The sequence below is a fragment of the Hirundo rustica genome, chromosome 3 (assembly GCF_015227805.2).
Source record: "Hirundo rustica isolate bHirRus1 chromosome 3, bHirRus1.pri.v3, whole genome shotgun sequence".
Lineage (NCBI taxonomy): Eukaryota > Metazoa > Chordata > Aves > Passeriformes > Hirundinidae > Hirundo > Hirundo rustica.
In genome coordinates, this window is record NC_053452.1 from 71,111,031 (window position 1) to 71,128,399 (window position 17,369).

A 17,369-nucleotide genomic window follows, 5' to 3' on the forward strand; every position below is an offset into this window, starting at 1 on the left:
CTGGCAGCGGAGGGGGATGTAGTAGATGGATGGGTTTTATTTCCCTGGCTGAGAGTGAGAGCAGCCCTGAAGAGCTGCCTAGAAAGCCTGTACAAGGGAAGGGTTTGTTAGCATCCTGCAGGAATTCGCCGTGTTAGAGGACATCGGAGGGACGCGCGCGTGGGGCAGCACTGCGGCACAGACCAACACGTCCCTCCCAGAGAGCAACAAAGCCATGCCCCCCTTTGAGCAGCTCGAGGGCAGTTTGTCCCTCTGTGCAACCAAAGCAGCTCCCACCCAGGGAGGTGGCCCCAGCCCAGATCAGCCAGGACCTTGCAAGCTCCTGCCAAGAGGGGTGGGCAGCAAGAGTCACACGTGTGGAGTGACAGTTTCCATTACAGGGCATAGGTTCCCCTGCTGCCCTAGAAGCCAATACTAATGATGACAAATAAGCAGTCAGGATTTGAACACATTGGGAATGAGATTGCACAGACAACCTTAAAGCGTCCTGTTTATTCACCTGTCCTGTGATACAGCCTTGGATTTCAAGGTTGTGTACACTCCTGTCAAGGTTACCTGCCTCATTCACTCTGGAACGCTGATGGGATGTAGGAGGCTGTGTGCAGACTCGCTTGCATCATTTGCAGTGAAGAAGAAAGTTATTGCATGACACAAGAAGAAAAGGTGGGAAAGACCTTGGGCTGTGTTTCCCTTTGCCACCTGACCTCCTCTCTCACCCTCAGTGACCGGGCTTGTGTTCTGCTGAGTCTCCTCACTCACAGCCAAATGCACAGAGCCACAGACTATGCAATACTATGTGCTCAGAAGCTCTGTGCTTCCCTAGTGTAGGCTTAAAGGCAACCTTCTGTCCAGTCACCAGAAGTCCACATGGCAGGACCAGGCTGGCTCAGACACTCACCTTACTGCACATTTGCAAGGGCTGGAGATGGTTCTGTTTCCAGCAGCAAAAACTCTCACTTCCAGAAGGAGCCTCTGCCCTCGTGTCTGGAAGGACAAAGACCCATGGGGACGGGGCGAAACCCAGCTTTTTCTAGCAATTGTTTTTTCAGGACAAGAGACAACTGGTACAGGGGAACAGAGAGCCATAAAAATGAGAACGTGCACCTAAGTGGTTGAAGAAAACTACAGGGAAAGATTGCATGTGGTTCATCATGTTTCTTTCACATGTGTTCTATTATACAAGCTGGCAGAGATCTTCTTCAGAAATAATAAAAAAAAAAGTTGCCTGTCAAATGTTCTTCACCCTCTTTCATTTTTTTGGTGGAGAATGACATAAATACCAGTTAGATTAATCCTGGCTTCTCTGAAGAGGTGTGCAGATTTCAATAAAACTCCAGGACTCAGCAGAGTCAAACATACTCAAACAAACTTGTAGCCAGCATCAATGGCACAAAAGCCCATTCTCTCTGCATCTAATACATGGTGACTTTGATAAAGTAGACACACTTATTTCCTACCCAAAATCCCTGATCGGCTTTCTCTAATCTCATTCCCATAGTAGAAAGTCCATAAGAGTGGGGGGTTGTTTGTAGATCTTGTTTTATAGCAAACACTTTTACATCTCATGCTGTGCATATTAAAACTTATGACATTTGATAGTCAAAAGCTGATTCAAATGCCTTACCACAAGGATTTCCCAACGTGCTCTGACAGATTTCCTGTCTCCTTTTCTCTGTCTCTTTCTCTCTTCTTCACTGCTTTTTTTGACTCTCACACATATGTGCTTTCTACTGGCAAGCTCTCAGTCAGTCAGCTGCTCGGCTGGGTTGGCTTTTCGATAGAGAAGACCCAGTCCAAGAAAAGACATCTTTAAATGGAATATTTTGAGATTTACACTTCATTATATTCAGAGACTACTCAGGGTTTCAGTCGCTAGGAGGTAGCTAAGCTGCTGTTTACGCAGTGTACTGTCTCTTGCACTAATCAGGCAAGAGATTTTTTGTTAGACTTTGATCTAGCAAAGGCCTGTTCTCTACTACCCCTAATGAAATGACATTTATCTGTGCCCAGAGGCTGTAGAGCACATTTTGTTGCAATTAATTTTGCAGTAAATTCTTCACTCAAACGGGAAACTGCCAAGAAGGGTCTTCCACACTACAGAGTTTACAGAGGCCTTGCCCTCTGTTTATTTGCTCTTGAACATAAGGAGAAAAGGTAGGAGAAAAAGGTCTGATGGTGTTGGTGAGGCAATGCACAGTGTTGGTGGGGCAGCACACACTCACGAGGCTCAGGGGCTGAAGAGGGGACTTTTGTGCCTCTGTTTGGGACCACAGGAATGTGAGCCAATAAGGATATTAAGGAGCCAACATGCAAGTGAAGCAGAATTTGTCAGGTATACTGTCTCAAAAATAGTATCTATATAGAGAAATGTAAGTGTGAGAGCATACACGAGCTGCTAGAACCCGTCCAGAGAAGGACAACAAAGCCAGTGAAGAGTCTGGAGCGTCAGTCTTCTGAGGAGCGGCTGAGGGATCTGGGGCTGTTTAGCCTGGAGAAAATGAGGCTCAGGGGAGACCTTATTGCTCTCTACAACCACCTGACAGGAAGATGTAGCCAGGCGGGGTCGGTCTCGTCTCCCAGACACACAGCAACAGGGAAAAGGGAAATGGCCTCCAGTTGTGTTAGATGGTATGTTAGATGGTATGTTTGGAAAAATTTCTTCACTAAAAGGGTGATTAAGCATTGGAACAAGGGAAGTGGTGGAATCACCATCCCTGAATGTGTTCAAAAGACATGTAGGTGTTTGTGCACATGGTGTAGCAGTGGTCCTGGCAATGTTTGGGAATGACTGGTCTCAATGATCTTAGAGGTCCTTTCCAACCGCAATGACTTAGTGATTCTATACATACATGTATATATGCACATCTCTCTACAAATACATATATTTTATATAAATACAGAGTGTCTACATATGCACAAAGGTATATATGTATTCTTCATATATGTGTATGTATACATATATGTGATCAAAAACAAGCCCAGAAGCCTAACATAAGTTTCACTTTGCCGGGCTACTTTGCCATAGAAAAGTGAATAATTGACAAATTCCTATAGAACGTAATAAATCATGCTACTTTTCACCTTCTTACATGGAATAAATCCCAAACTGTACGGAAACTTTGATATTTGAAACTCTGTTCTCTTCCCATTCAGTAAAGCTTTTGATACTGTCTTTCACAGTATCCTTCTGGACAAAATGTCAGGCACACAGCTGGATAAAGACGTCATGCCATGGGTGAGCAACTGGCTCACCACTCAGGCACAAAGAGTTACAGGGAATGGGGTGACATTGGACTGGTGACCTGTCACTGATGGGCTTTCCACAGGGCTCCATCCTCATCCCTGTGTTCTTCAATACCTTCATAAATTACTTGGAAGCAGGACTGAAAGGGATACTGAGCAAGGTCACAGATACAAAACTGGGAGGAGCTGTTGACTCCCTTGAGGTCAGGGAGACCCAGCAGAGAGACCCTGACAAATTAGAGGACTGGGCGATCACCAACCACATGAAATTCAATGTGGGAAAGTGCCGGATTCTGCACCTGGAATGGGGCAACCCTGGATGTATGGACAGACTGGGGAATATGAGGCTGGAAAGGGACCTGGGAGTCCTGGTTGATGGCAAATGGAACAAGAGCCAGCAGTGCCCTGGCAGCCAGGAGGGCCAACCTGTCCTGGGGTGCATCAAACACAGCGTTTCCAGCCAGGCAAGGGAGGGGATTGTCTCACTCTGCCCTGCGCTGGGGCAGCCTCACCTTGAGTGCTGGGAGCAGGGCACCACAATATAGAAAGATATTAAACTATTGGAGATTGTCTAAAGGAAGACAACAAAGATGATGAAGGGTCTTAAGGGGAAGCTGTGTGAGGAGCAGCTGAGGTCACTTGGTCTGTTTGGCCTGGGGCAGACTGAGGGGAGACCTCATTGCAGTCTACAGCTTCCTCATGAGGCAAAGAGGAGGGGCAGACACTCATCCCTCTGGTGAGCAGCAACAGGACCTGATGGAATTGCATGAGGTTGTGTCAGGGAAGATTTAGTTTGGATATCAGGAAAACGTTCTTCACCCAGGGTGTGTTGGGCACTGGAACAGGCTCCCCAGGGAAGTTGTCACAGCACCAAGCCTGACAGGGTTCAAAACGATTTGGACAATGCTCTCAGGCACAGGGTGTGACTCTTGGGGATGGTCCTATGCAGAGCCTTGATGGTCCTTGTGGGTACCTTCCAATTCAGCATAGTCAGTGATTCTGTGAACACGAACTGACAGCACTTTTTTGGTGGCCATTCTTGATCCCAGTCTGGAGGCAAGAAAACTCTACAAAAACAGGACAACACAGGCAGATGAGAAATGGCACTAGCTCAGAGTCCCTCATACTCTACAACTTCAATACAGCAGGAGGTCAAACCCATAGCTTGTCTCAGATGCACTTACTGAATATATTTCCCTCTTTCAGACTGAAAAGGAAATTATTTAGCCTGCCCCAGGGGAGGTGGTGGTAAAAACTTACTTGGATGTCCCTAAGTCCTACATACTTCCCTCTCCTTTCCCCAGATTTTTGTTTTACCATTATACTGAAACAGTGACCATTATTTTAGACATTTGTAATTCATAGTCATGGACAACAAAAATCTTCATCCAAAACAACTTCTGCTCTCCACCAGGGATTGCTCAAGGTTTGGTTTGTAGGCAGTGGTCTGCCTTCCTTTCTGCTTAAAATATACTTTGTACATTGTCCCCTGAAAGGGAAAAGAAATACCTGTCAGAAGAACATTTTGGTGTAGGATATATAAATATATAAACCAGCAAGCTGTGTGCTTGGCTCTCTGCTTTCTCCCTACTTCCCTTCCTGGCAAAAAGAAAAGCAAGAATGGTACTTTCAGGCCACATCCATCACATCAGTCCTTTTTAAATAAGAGGACCTGATCATCATTTGGCTGGCGAGGTGTTGCCAGGAGCTGGCAGCATAAGGGCATAGTGATCTTGCACCATAAATTCACATCATGTTTCTCTTCTCCAAGCTGGGCTGCAGATCACCAAGATCACTGGGTGCAATGGTGCAGCAGTTTGTATTTACTAGCTGGTAATAACACAACCTGGACCACAGTGTGAGCTTATTTACATGGGTGTCAGCCCAGAGTAGCCTCTTGGTGCCAGTGGATTTATACAAAATCTACACCCCTGCAACCAAGAGCAGAATTTGGCCCTAAATTACGATGCTGTTAAAAACCCATGTTTCTGAGTTGTGGAGCATTGTTTACACCCACATGAAATGGGTCGTAAAATGCCATTGCACTGATTTGTTGGAGTGTTAGGCTCAATTTGCTCAGGTGTAAATAACTACCCGGTGGGTGGCATAATATTTGCATCCTGTAGCTTAAGGCATTGCTGTCTGCTGCAAATCAGTCAGGCTTCAGGCTCCAGTATCCTCCTGGGAGCAGGATGGATCTTCTGGCCTGGAGAAAGTGATGCAATAGCAGATTGCTAATGAGTGGGAGTTCATGGGGCATGACATGCATAGAATAAAATTGGAATATCTTGTGTATACTTTCATTATTTTTTGCAGCTGAAATCTCGTGTCCTGATGACGCCTTTAGCAATCTCTCCGCCGAGAAGCACGCCGGAGCCGGATATTAGTTCAATCCCCCAGGATGCAGCTACGGTACCCAACTCGGACACCCCACAGGCTCTCACAGGTACTGAGCCTCAAGCGCTCTTTGACCAAGGGGTGAATAGGAGCCACGGGCTGACAGCCAGATGTCACAACCAGATGCTGGGCTTTCCAGAACAGGGGGAGCTCATGAAAATTGGGTGCTTGCAGATTAGTCTAGCAATCAGTGACAAAGAGCAGAGCTATCCTGCAAGATTGTATTTTGACTGCCATGCACAGAGTTTAGTGGAGATGTCAGCTCCATTCCTCTTGAAATGTGAACATCAAAAACCCATGAATGCTCCATTTTATACCTAACATTTTCACCTCATCTAATATGTTGCAATGACCAGCCTAAATCCCTGTGTGAACATGAAGCACCTGTTACAGCTGTGGGGAGAGGAATGGAGGAGCCATGGTCTGACTGCAGGCAGGGCTTCCAGCACAAAACCCCTAATGCCTTATCACAGCAGCAGGTGTGGTCATTTCCAAATGTACTCAGAAAACACAGCCTAACACTTTTCTTTTTGTTTATATTACCAGAAGTAACATAGGTCAAGGCTTTTAAACTGATGTAAATGAGAAGAAAATCAACAAGGCAGCTGATTTACCCTGAGATTTCAGCAGAGAAATGGATTAGATAACATTAGAATCTAAACACAACACATAAATCCCATTATTTCTTAGCTGGGATGCACAGAGGAGAAGTTTTCCATCTGCTCTGGTGGCAGAATGATACTAAACCTAGTAACAATGACAATAATATATTTTATTCTCGTTTATCCCTTCACACGAAAAGTCTGCAAAGCACTTGGCAAACACCAGCTGAGAGGATGGAAATGCCCTGAGAGCTGTGCCCAGGGCTGCTTTTGGAGTGGGGCAAGGAGGCACAGTCCACCAGCCCTGCCAGATCACCAGGTTGGTTGCAAAGGCAGGGGCTCCGTGGGTCATTTCAGGCTCAGTGGATGCAGTGCCCCACACCTCTCTCTGCCCATCCTCATGCCACTGGCACCTTTCCTCCCAGCATCCTCCCGACGGTGTGCGCATGTTCCCACCAGAGCAGGGCTGGCAGGAGATGAAGGGAGGCTCATGCCAGATTTTACCTCCCTCTCTGCTTCAAAAGGACTGTAGGGACCCTGGCTCCACAGTGGGGGACTCAGCACATTGCCTGCAAGCTGCAGTCCCGCCCACAGCTGAGCCCAAACAAAACCAGTGGATTGTCACGCAGAAGCCACGTTCTGTTACCTTTGTCAAGATGTGGCACTCTGAGAAAGCTGCACTCTGACATTCCCCTGCAGTTCCTGCATGCTGCTGCTGTATTTTCAGTGCACTATCCTTTTGTTTGTTTGGCACTAGGAAGGTGTGAAGTGGTATAATGATAAGTATGATTGCTATTATCCTCCTGTTTACCCAGGATGTACTGCTTGAGCCCCTTCTGCTGGTCCCTGCGAGATACGGGCGCAGAGTGCACTGTGACACTTGCACTAGATTTTCATTATGGTGATGCAAACTGTAAATTATATCCAACTTTACACAGCTGTCATCATGTCCTCCACTATGCTTGATGGGGTTTTTTTTTGGTCGCATATCTGATTTCTGTCAGAAGATAATGTTATATTGTTTGAGAGATGACAGCTCGAGCACACTCAGCCAGCTATTATAATATGTCTCACTTTAGCCTGACTTTGGGATGCGTCTTAGTCGCCCGTAGTTACTGCAGCACTATCCCTGCTTCCCTTGAGATGCAGTTAGCCTCAGCCAGGCTTAAAATAAGTTCATGGTAGTGAGGAGAACACTCATTTTTTTGGCTATTGCTGGCAGGCCTGATGGCATGTAGAAAAACTGCATTTGCAGCTTATGAGAGGAGGCATGCAGGGCTTGGCTGTGGAGAGGATGGGGCAGACTCCCTCACAGACCCCTGTGCAGCACAGTCACATTGCTGGAGTCCCCAAATATAGCACTGCACACAGTGTACAGTTTCCCTCAACTTGATGCTGTTTGAAGGGCGTTAGGTTGAACATGGAGGGCTAGGAAGCTCCCAAAGACCAGATTGTCTGCCATGGCACTGTGTAGCATAACTGTCTAGAAATTGCACCTGCATTAGAGTCAGAAGAAGCAAGAATCCAAAGCCTTTCCAAAAGTCATCTCAGGGCAGGGCTTCTCACAGCAGCTCTCAATGAACCAGTCTAAAAACAGAGGGAAAAAAAAAATAACCTGAAAGCACACCTCAGGCTGGCATTCCCTCCTTGCTATGAAGTCGCTGCTGGTAGTCACTGTTCCGCACTCCCGATATGTTTTTCTGGTCACAAGTTGCATGGACAAGGTAGATTCAAGAGAGCAGACCCCAGGCACATATGGGAGTTTATTAGATGTGTGTAGCTTTATCCTAGCCTGTGACACTGAGCTAGACCTAAACTCGGCATGCTTTGCTCTGTCAATGGGTAATTAGCGTAAGGGAGTCTGGCTCTGCCATCACAAATGGCAACAATTCACCAGTGAAAGAAAAACTTGGGAAATGATAGAAATGTAGAATGCTAGCATGTAGAATGTAGCGGTTCCTAGGATGCTCTCAGGGCTGTTTTGTAATAACCTTGTTGTGATTTTATGTCTACAGTCTGCATTTATGTCAACAAACAAGCGAACCTGGGGCCGTACCTTGACAGAAAAAAGGTGCAGCAGCTGCCAGAGCACTTTGGCCCGGAGCGGCCGTCGGCGGCCCTGCAGCAAGCAGTGCAAGCCTGCATTGACTGTGCACTCCAGCAGAAGGTGGTCTTCTCCCTCATCAGGCAGGGCTACGGAGGCGAGATGGTGTCAGGTAAAGCATCTTTGTAAGGGGTTGGTGGCCAGTAGGGAAGCGCTTGAAGCTTTAACATGTTCCCCAGTCCTGACTGCCCTGGATGTCCTGTTCCTATCAGTGTGATGGCAACCAGCTTTCAATATCACTTATGCTTTTGTAAAACGACCTGCGGCAGGAATCACCTTGGTGCCAGATGAAAGACTGTTGGTAAGGGGTGTTGCAGTGGTGATTCAGGAGAGAAATATGCACTCCAGAGTTTGCCTCTTACTCTTAATTACTCAGCACTCTTCGAAGCAGTGCTGAGACCAGGGCTGAGAGCTGTTTTCATGCAGCTGTTCAAGGATGGGCAGCAGTGCCAGCCCACTTCATGACACACATTGCCACCACAAGTACAAATGCATGCCTCATGTGATGAGGGTGTCAAAACTCTGGAACAGGTTGCCCAGAGAGTCGGTGGATGCCCCAAATGCAGATTTATTCAAGGTCAGGTTGGATTGGCCTTGGAGCAATCTGAGTTAGCCGAAGATGTCCCTGGTCATTGCAGGAGGGTTGGACTAAGTGACCTGTAAAGGTCCCTTCCAGCCAAAATCTTCCTATAACTCTACGATTCTGTGTTTCTCAAAGGACAACTTTTATGGAGTTTAGCTGTTGGTGTGTCCCCTGCCTGTAGTTCATGGACCAAACCCACTATCCATTGCAGGAATTGCAAAAGTCCCACGGCAATTCCTCGTGCAGCAGGACTGCACCCAGTCTACACAAATATAACAGAGAGAATCAAAGACCAAGGGGAACTTCCCAGCAGCTCCTCAACTTCCCACAGTGGCACTTCTTGTTGTGTCCCAATGGACCTCCCATGTCTCACGATGAATCCCTGGGCCTGGATCTCAGCGTGAACGTGAACTTTTCTTCTATCATAGCAAGAGTTTTGTGTCACAACATTCTTTTGGCACATGGGGAATGCAGTGGGAATGAAACAATAATGGGAATATGGTAATAGCACTCTCCAATGAGCTGCTGCAGATGAGTCAGGCACGAACACAAAGCCAAGGATTGCAAGTCCAATCAGTTTGGCGGGGACTGCAGATGCTCAGCTGTGCCACTGGGACCTTCTTGTGTGGGAGTCCAAGCTCTGGCCCTCTGTGCAGAACATAAATCGTGCTTCTTCCCTCTCCTCGAGTTCTCTATATTCACAGGTGTACCTTCCCTAAGGGACACCAGAAATACTCTGAGAATGATCCAGACTTGTTCACAGAAACACAAGACTGAAGCAATTCATTGCAAAGCTTCATTTTTTTTTTGCCTAGTTTTGTGCTGCATATACAATTTTCATTACAGTCAAGAGAGTCATATTATGCACCAAGCCTGCCAAACTCCTTGGTCTCAGTTCCTCTGAGCTGGCTCAGCTTCAGCTACACCTGAACTAAAGTCACCTGGTCAACATTTGTCCCAATTTCATGCTTCTTCTAGTCATCAAAGAGGGGTGAATGGCCCCCCAGTAATGGCGTGGATCTGCAATTGCACCTCACTCCCAGCAGCGCGGATGAGTTTTGTCAGGGGCTTTCCAATCTTCCCATGGCTTGGCTCACAGATGCTCAACCAGCTGTGGAGCATGATCCCTCACAGCAGCTCAGGAAATCTCTGAAATTATCCTCAAAATTATAAGTCTAATGTTGCAATTTTTTTCTTGTTAGTAGTGATGAGAGACTGTAGGATTGGGAAAGAACTTTCCAGGTGGAAGAGTTCAGGCAGCCAATATATAATGTTGTCTTCCTGGCAAACCTGATGAAATTGAATGTGTCTTGCTACAACTGATCCTGGTGGGTCTGTTTTGACCCCTCCACCCCTGCCATGGCTGGGACCCTATGCCCTTTTTGATTCCTGGCTAAATATATCCCCTGACAGGTTTACAAAGGAATTTTAATTGCTCTGTTCTTACCCTTAGATGTATTTCAAAGAGGGACACTCTTATCCTGCTAGGCTGAAATACACAGTTCCTTTTAGGTGAGGAGGATCACTGGATCAGTGAAAGGAGTACAGCCGTCTTGCCACAGTCCCACATAGCAGGAGGGTGGTGGCTACAGTGCCACAGGGAAAATTTCTGTTCCCCAAACATCAATGCACTCTGCTTGTGCACTTCTGCAAGCATGAATTCACCCTTCTTCAGCCTGTATGACCAGAATTATGGCCACCAATCCATCCCAGGTTTCTCCAGAACTTTCTATAGTGGCTTTTAAACTCTATTTTCTCTCCTGGAAATATTTTGTTCCACACCTTCTGGAAATATATCTGAGTTTTTCATGACTGTGTCACCTTGCTGTTTTATGGGCATCTGGTAAGCTAGTATTATCATTTGTTCTCCCATGAGGTTGTTTTGAGCCTTCTCAGAGTTATGGATTTCTGTTTATTTTCCAGATTTTTTTTATTATTATTAATTTTTACTATCACAGAGGTCAAAATCAGTTGATCATTTCAGTGCAATCTCCCAGGCCTCTTCTCCATTGATGATGCCTGCCATCTTACAGCATCCACAAAATCTTTTTGTGCCAACACAGACTGCTGCTGGTTTGTCTCTGGGACTTGGGGTCTGCTACCAGCAGACCCTGTTGCCACTTCTCGACCCACCTCTCGTATGCCGTCATTTACAATTTAATAACAGATTTCTCGTACTTTACTGAATTCTGGATAGACCACAACTGCCAACATTCCCTTGTCTATAAATGCAATTAGCTCAGTAAATAAAGATCAATGATGAAGCTGTTACCTCTCTCTTCAGTACAATCCTGGAACCTTCCATTCATTCCCAACCATGCCTTTAATTCTTATCTCCCCATTATCTTTTAAAACCTCTGGTAGTGCTGAAGTCAGCCTAACAGCCCATTACTATTGGTGATCACTGCAGATCACTTTCTTTCCCCTTCCTTAGACCAGGGTATTATAATTGCAGCTTCTAATCACACAATACAATTTTCAGATGGATGCACATATTAGAAAACCTTGCACTGCTGGCCATGCTAGTCAGCATCTTTCAGCTCTCCAGGGGGAAGATGATCTAGGTCATACAAACTCAGCTCCTTAAGCTCCTCCAGTTTGTTTTGTGCTTCAGGTAGGGAAATTTTGCAAAACATTTTAAGGCATGCAATTATCCGAGTAAAATTTTTTCCCCCGCTCTTATTCTCCCTTCTGCCGCGCATCCACAGGTATTGAACTGCTCCTGTTTTGCTTTCCAGTTTCAGCTTCTTTTGAGGGGAAGCAGCATCTCCAGAGCCTGCTGGTAGTGAACAGCATCGGGTATGTCCTGCGCTTCCTGAAGAAGCTCTGTCGCAGCCTCCTGTGCGACAATCTCTTCAGCAACCAGCCCTTCCAGCAGCACGGTGCCGTGACGGAGAGCCCCGAGGGGTGTGAAAACAGGCGGATGGAGGCGGGTAGGCTGCTTCATCACCTTGGCCTCAAGATTTCATAGAGCTGATAATGACTGTCTTTTTTTTGGTGCTGTGTATGACAGGGAACTGCAGGCCTCTGTGGGACCCTTCCAGAGGGAGGCAGTGAGCTTACTTGCTTACTTACTTACTTTTCCCAGTGGCTATAGAGGAGTTGTTCGGGTGAGAACTGCAGTGTTGAGGTGCCCCAGCAGAGAATTTTTGGGCCAGTATGTTGTGTTAACACAAACCTAAGGTACATATTACTAGCTGTGGCACAGACAGCCTGGATCCTGATCTGCCACCTCCATCCAGGAGTATAAACCTAAAGGAGCTGTGGCTGCTAAGTGGTTTGCTTTGCTACTTGCAGGGATGTTTCTCCTAGCTTAAAACCCTCTGGGACCAGCAAGGTCCCTGTCTTAGTGCTTGACCATGTGGGGCAAAGCCTGGAGGAGCTGTGGCATGAGGCAGATGCATCCAAGGATGGTGGTGGTCCTGAAGGGGCACCTACCTCTCAGGTAGGTGAGCAGCGGTTGGCTCCCAGATGGGTGGTGCTCCTGAGCCTCCCTCTTGTTTATATTCTGGGACAAGGTGCTGGCCCCAAACAGCCCCCATGGAGCTGGGACATGCCTGCAGCCCTATCTGCAATCAGAGTCTGGAAATGCCCTGAGGCCTTACTAAAAGCTAGTTTAGAAAAAAAAGGAAGATGTAAATTATGGGCATGAGCCTTCATTTCACTTGCAGGCTTCCTCCTGGCTTAAATTATTTTTCCTTTTCTTTTATTAACAGCACTGTGGGTGTTTGGGGAGGACACTGTCTCTCACGCATTCAGTTTAATGGCAGACACATGCTGGCATACGAGAGAAAGGTGTTTGAGTGTCCACAATCGTGATTTCTGAATCACTTGTTCACCAAGAATACCCTCAGTGTGCACTTTGCTCACCAAAGCTGGGAGAAGGCTGTGCGCATGGCGCAGAAATCATCTTTTTGTACAAAGAAATCCAGCTGCCACTCTTTCACACAGGGCAAGAAAGGCAGCAGCCCAGACTGGAAAGTAGTATTTTTCTTTCCACTAGGAAGGACACTTGCAGCAAGCTGAATGTTTCTGAGAGGTCAATAGATTTCTGTTGCACTGAGCGAGTGCAGCCCAGGAGGCCTGGCATTTGCGTTTGCATTTGCATATTAATTTGCATGTGCATTTGCATTTACTTTCTCACTGCAGGGCTGTGTGTGAAAGAAAGCAATTCCACAACCAGAGTTTTTACGGTTGCTGTCTCCCTGTCTCTGAGCGTCTCCCTCCCCACAAAATTCCAATGCAGATGTCCCTGACACCATCCTCACAGGTTCTCCCCAGACACTGAGGATGGGCAAAACATTCTTTTTTCCCTCAGACTAGACAAGGGATGTGGGTGTAGGCAAGGCTTCTTTCCTGGGTCTCCCACTGTGGGGTGGGGGGTGTGTGTGTACAATAAAACACCCTCCAGAAGCAGCATGGGCTGGGCAGCTTGGGCTAGTCAGGTAGGTTTAGATTAGATACGAGGAAGAAATTCTTTACTGTGAGAGTGGTGAGGGACTGAAATAGGTTGCCCGGGGAAGCTGTGGGTGCTCCATCCCTGGAAGTGTTCAAGGGAGGTTGGATTGAGGAGCTGAGTCTATGTTTAATGCTGCACTGCCTCAATCTCCTTCCACCCCACCACCACCGTCCCCCCCGGAGCCAGCATTTCTCTGCAGCAAGGTCGGCACGGGGGTTCCTCTGCTATGCAGAGCAGAGACAGGGTTTATCCACAGAGCAGTGATAAGGAGGACCTCAGGAGCTCTGCTGCAGATGGGTCTGGGAGGGCACTTGTTGAGATAAAGCTCAGGTGGAAGGAGCAGGGCCATGATAAAGCACCACAAGAAGCCATGGAAGCAGCCACATTTTTCATTGTTTCTGCTCCCCATCTTGTAATCGAGATGTCCTTTCTTTTAAAATCAGGTGCTTTTAAGCCCCTTTGCACCAATGAATCTAATCCATATATTGACTTTGGTGCAGTTATTCTTGATTTACACCGTAAAAAGGGAGAGGAGAAGCTGGCATCGTGTCCAGTCATATTAATCCACTTACCCCATACAGGAGTCACCTTTTAACCTTGCCCCAAAGCACATGCCCCTAAGCCATAATTCACCTATGCTCACAGCAAGCTGCCAGATGCTAATGGCTGTGTACAGGCCAGGTGGGATTTGTTGACATATGCATATATCACTTACAACTGTGTTTTACGGGCCTAGGAAGTGCACACTCATCAGGTTGTGCCTAGACTTGGCCTCTGCAATGAGCCTTGCTGGCTGCGCATTACCGTCCCTGCACCTGAGCCCCACGCTCTGCCTGCCTTGCCAAGGCCACTCACCTGCCTCATGTCTCACATGGGACATTCCCCGGAGCTCTTTCTCAGCTGTGAAGGGACTTTCTGGCTCATGGGAGTGATTTGTGGGGAACGGTTGTGGGATAACCCCCAGACCTTCCTCTGAGAAATGCCCAGCTTCTGGTCTGCAGTACAGCAAATCCTGAGATGTTACCTGTCACCACAGCACTTGGGTTCAAAGTATCTCTAGACCTGCACCCCAAAATTTTCCATGGGAGAGATAGAGCAGTTTGAGCAAAAATGATGGCAAGATCTGAGTGACCTGTGCAGAGAACTCTGTGAAGTGGGGCAGGGGCTAAGTGATGGGAAGCCAACAGAGATCCTGTAAAGCGCCTCCACTCTGTGTTCAGATTTCCTCATTTGTCTCATGCTCAGCTAATGAAGGTTTGGATGGGAGCATGGGAAAGGTACATTTCTAGGACACCTACATACTGTTCACATGCACCTATGGGATATTACATTATTCTTTAGAGGAAACTACGTTTGCTAAAAAACTGGCTAACCTGATGGTGGACACAGAAATGAAAGAAGTTTCTCTTACATGGGAAGCCTGAAGCTTGATAAACATCTACTTTCCATTTCACTCAATCCCTTCCCTGCTCTTTCTGTCCCAAATCCTGGGTTTTGGCTGTTTCGTCCTGTTAAACAATTGATGTCTCCACATAGAGCATGGTTGCATGTGGCTGCAGCAAAACTTCATGCAAAAACTTTGGTGGCCACCCTGTATTATTCTTATCACAGAGGAAGATGGGAAAGTCTGTGAATAAGGTCCCCAGTCTCGCTGTTCTCCCCATGGCCAAATCAAATTTGGAAACGTAGATACCATATGGAATTCCCTACCTCTGTCCACAGGAGAACAGCTTCTCTTCTTGAGGCACTGGCTGGCAGTAGGGATCTATATGGAGCAGAAGCACAGCAGGACACTAGTGCCTCTGTCTGAAGGAAGGTGGTCTCTTCCTCTCCACAAGCCCTTGAAAAGCTGGTATGACAAGCACAGTAGCACAACGCACAATAGGAGTGTGACTAAGTAGACAAGACACTGGCCCGAGAACTGGATTTTTATGAGAGCCTTTTCCATTGACTACATGGGCAAGCCACACTTCCCTGCTGTGCCTTTATTTGAGTATGTGTCGAAGGAGGGCAATAATTCTTGCCAACATGTGCAACGCCCTTCTAAAACAGCTAGGAAAAAAAGAATAATATGATAGAAAACCACATATTATTACAATCAATAACTTCTGTTGCAAGCACCAAATAAACAGCAGCTCAGAAGTTTCAAGCCCTGAGAGGGTAAGAAAAATGTTGTCTTTCCCCTATCTAGTACCATGGCTTGTTTAATCTTGTCTTGTTGCATGCTATGAGGAACAGTGCTCCTGGCTTCTCAGTACACCCTGAATAAATGGCTTTTATGGCTATCAATAGCTTCAGTGTGCCTCAGCATTTAATTATCTGCAAAGGCCATTTATTGCCTCATATATTCCTCTACCATGATCATTATCCTTTAAACAATAAATAAAACATTAAGGTCACTCTTAAAGAGGGAGCAGTGCCACCCAGCCACAACAAAGTATAATATAAAAAGTTTATATGGTCTTTGGGGCTTTTGGATTGATGGCAGAGCCTGCAATAGAGTTGAAAAACGCTGAGATGGCCTTCCTTCCTTCCTTCCTTCCTTCCTTCCTTCCTTCCTTCCTTCCTTCCTTCCTTCCTTCCTTCCTTCCTTCCTTCCTTCCTTCCTTCCTTCCTTCCTTCCTTCCTTCCTTCCTTCCTTCCTTCCTTCCTTCCTTCCTTCCTTCCTTCCACTGGGTGCCTTCTCCCACCCCCCCAGACACAACTGGCCAGAGGGCAAGGCCTCCAGCCGAGGAGCCTTGTGCTGAGGTCCTGCTTGCAGCTGGAGCACCATCCCAAGGCCTGGCTTCCTGGAACGAGGTGTCCAGGTGGTAACTCTGCGGCAGAGCTGAAGGAGAGGCAACTGCAGATGGAGCTGCGTGTTGCAACCCAGAGGAGGGTCAGGAACAGTTTAGGATGGTCCAAAGGATATGAAGTAAAGGCAGGGGGTTGAAAGAAAAGAGAGATGTCGCAGTGTCCTTTGCGCTTGATGCAGCTCACAGGCTCGCTCAGTATACACGCACTGCGGCTAACGCGTGTGAGGTCGGGGTGGCAGGCTGGGCAAGCCACCTCCTTCCTGTGGGGCCTTGGCTCCCCACACCAGCGACAGGACCTTGGTGTCGGCACGACCGCGGCGGCAGAGAAAGAGTCGGCACTCTCGAGCAGGGTGACAGGATGGTTTATTAGAGGGGAGACCAGCACGGAGCTCCACCTCGGTCAGGTGCTACCCCAAGAGAGCGCAGAACAAAGGTGTGCAACGACTTTTAAACTGGGGTGGAACTAGGGGTGGCGACAACGGGTCAGCCAATGAGAGAACAAAGGGGTGTAACAGGGGGTGTTACCCTTGGAACAGGGATCCAATCAGAAGATGGAGGTGGGGGATTTCCCAGGCGCCTACCAATCACTCGACGCCCTCCCTGGATCTTTCCAGAACCCAGGGAAGGGCCCTGAAGTGATGGACAGGGCGCCCAAGGGGAGAGGGAGAGAATTGACAACTAGGGACAAGGGGGAAGGGATGATTGACATAAAACGAACTCTTACATAACAACTTAGTTGGGGAAGGAACTATTACAACGAACAGGGGGGTACAGTGGAACAAACCAATACAGAAACCAGTATAAATTTTACATAGAACAAATAAAACCAACTGCGCACCGCCACAGAGAGAGACAGTCAGTGCTGCTGTGGAGGGGTTTCATGGGGTGTAGCAGAGGCTTTAGCATTCAGACCCTTTAAGGCTAGATCAGAAGAAACTAATAAAATGTACACTAAGGAGTTAATCCTGGCAGGAAGAAAAATAAGAGATGGATGGAAGAGAGAAAATTCAGCTGCGATGTATTTTCCCTGGACTCTGTAGAATTGGCAGAATTGGATAACTTGAACTTTCTGATATTTAAGTTGTGAAATTGCTGTTTGCTAACTCACAAATGAAGACTCTCTCTTTAAGTTTATGAAATTGTATCTTTTTGTGGATGCTAAGCAATGAAGCTGTAAGCAGACATC

The 17,369-nt window shown here is 47.1% G+C and overlaps 1 protein-coding gene across 1 annotated transcript in view; it reads left to right on the forward strand.

Annotated features, from left to right (window-relative positions):
- The window catches only part of SCML4 (Scm polycomb group protein like 4), a 66,780-nt gene that overhangs the window by 25,837 nt on the left and 23,574 nt on the right, over positions 1 to 17,369 (forward strand). Inside the window, exons 3-5 of the mRNA XM_040059900.2 lie at positions 5,560 to 5,689; positions 8,258 to 8,458; positions 11,668 to 11,862. Coding sequence (XP_039915834.1) covers positions 5,560 to 5,689; positions 8,258 to 8,458; positions 11,668 to 11,862 — 526 coding nt within the window. The remainder of the gene's footprint in view (positions 1 to 5,559; positions 5,690 to 8,257; positions 8,459 to 11,667; positions 11,863 to 17,369) is intronic.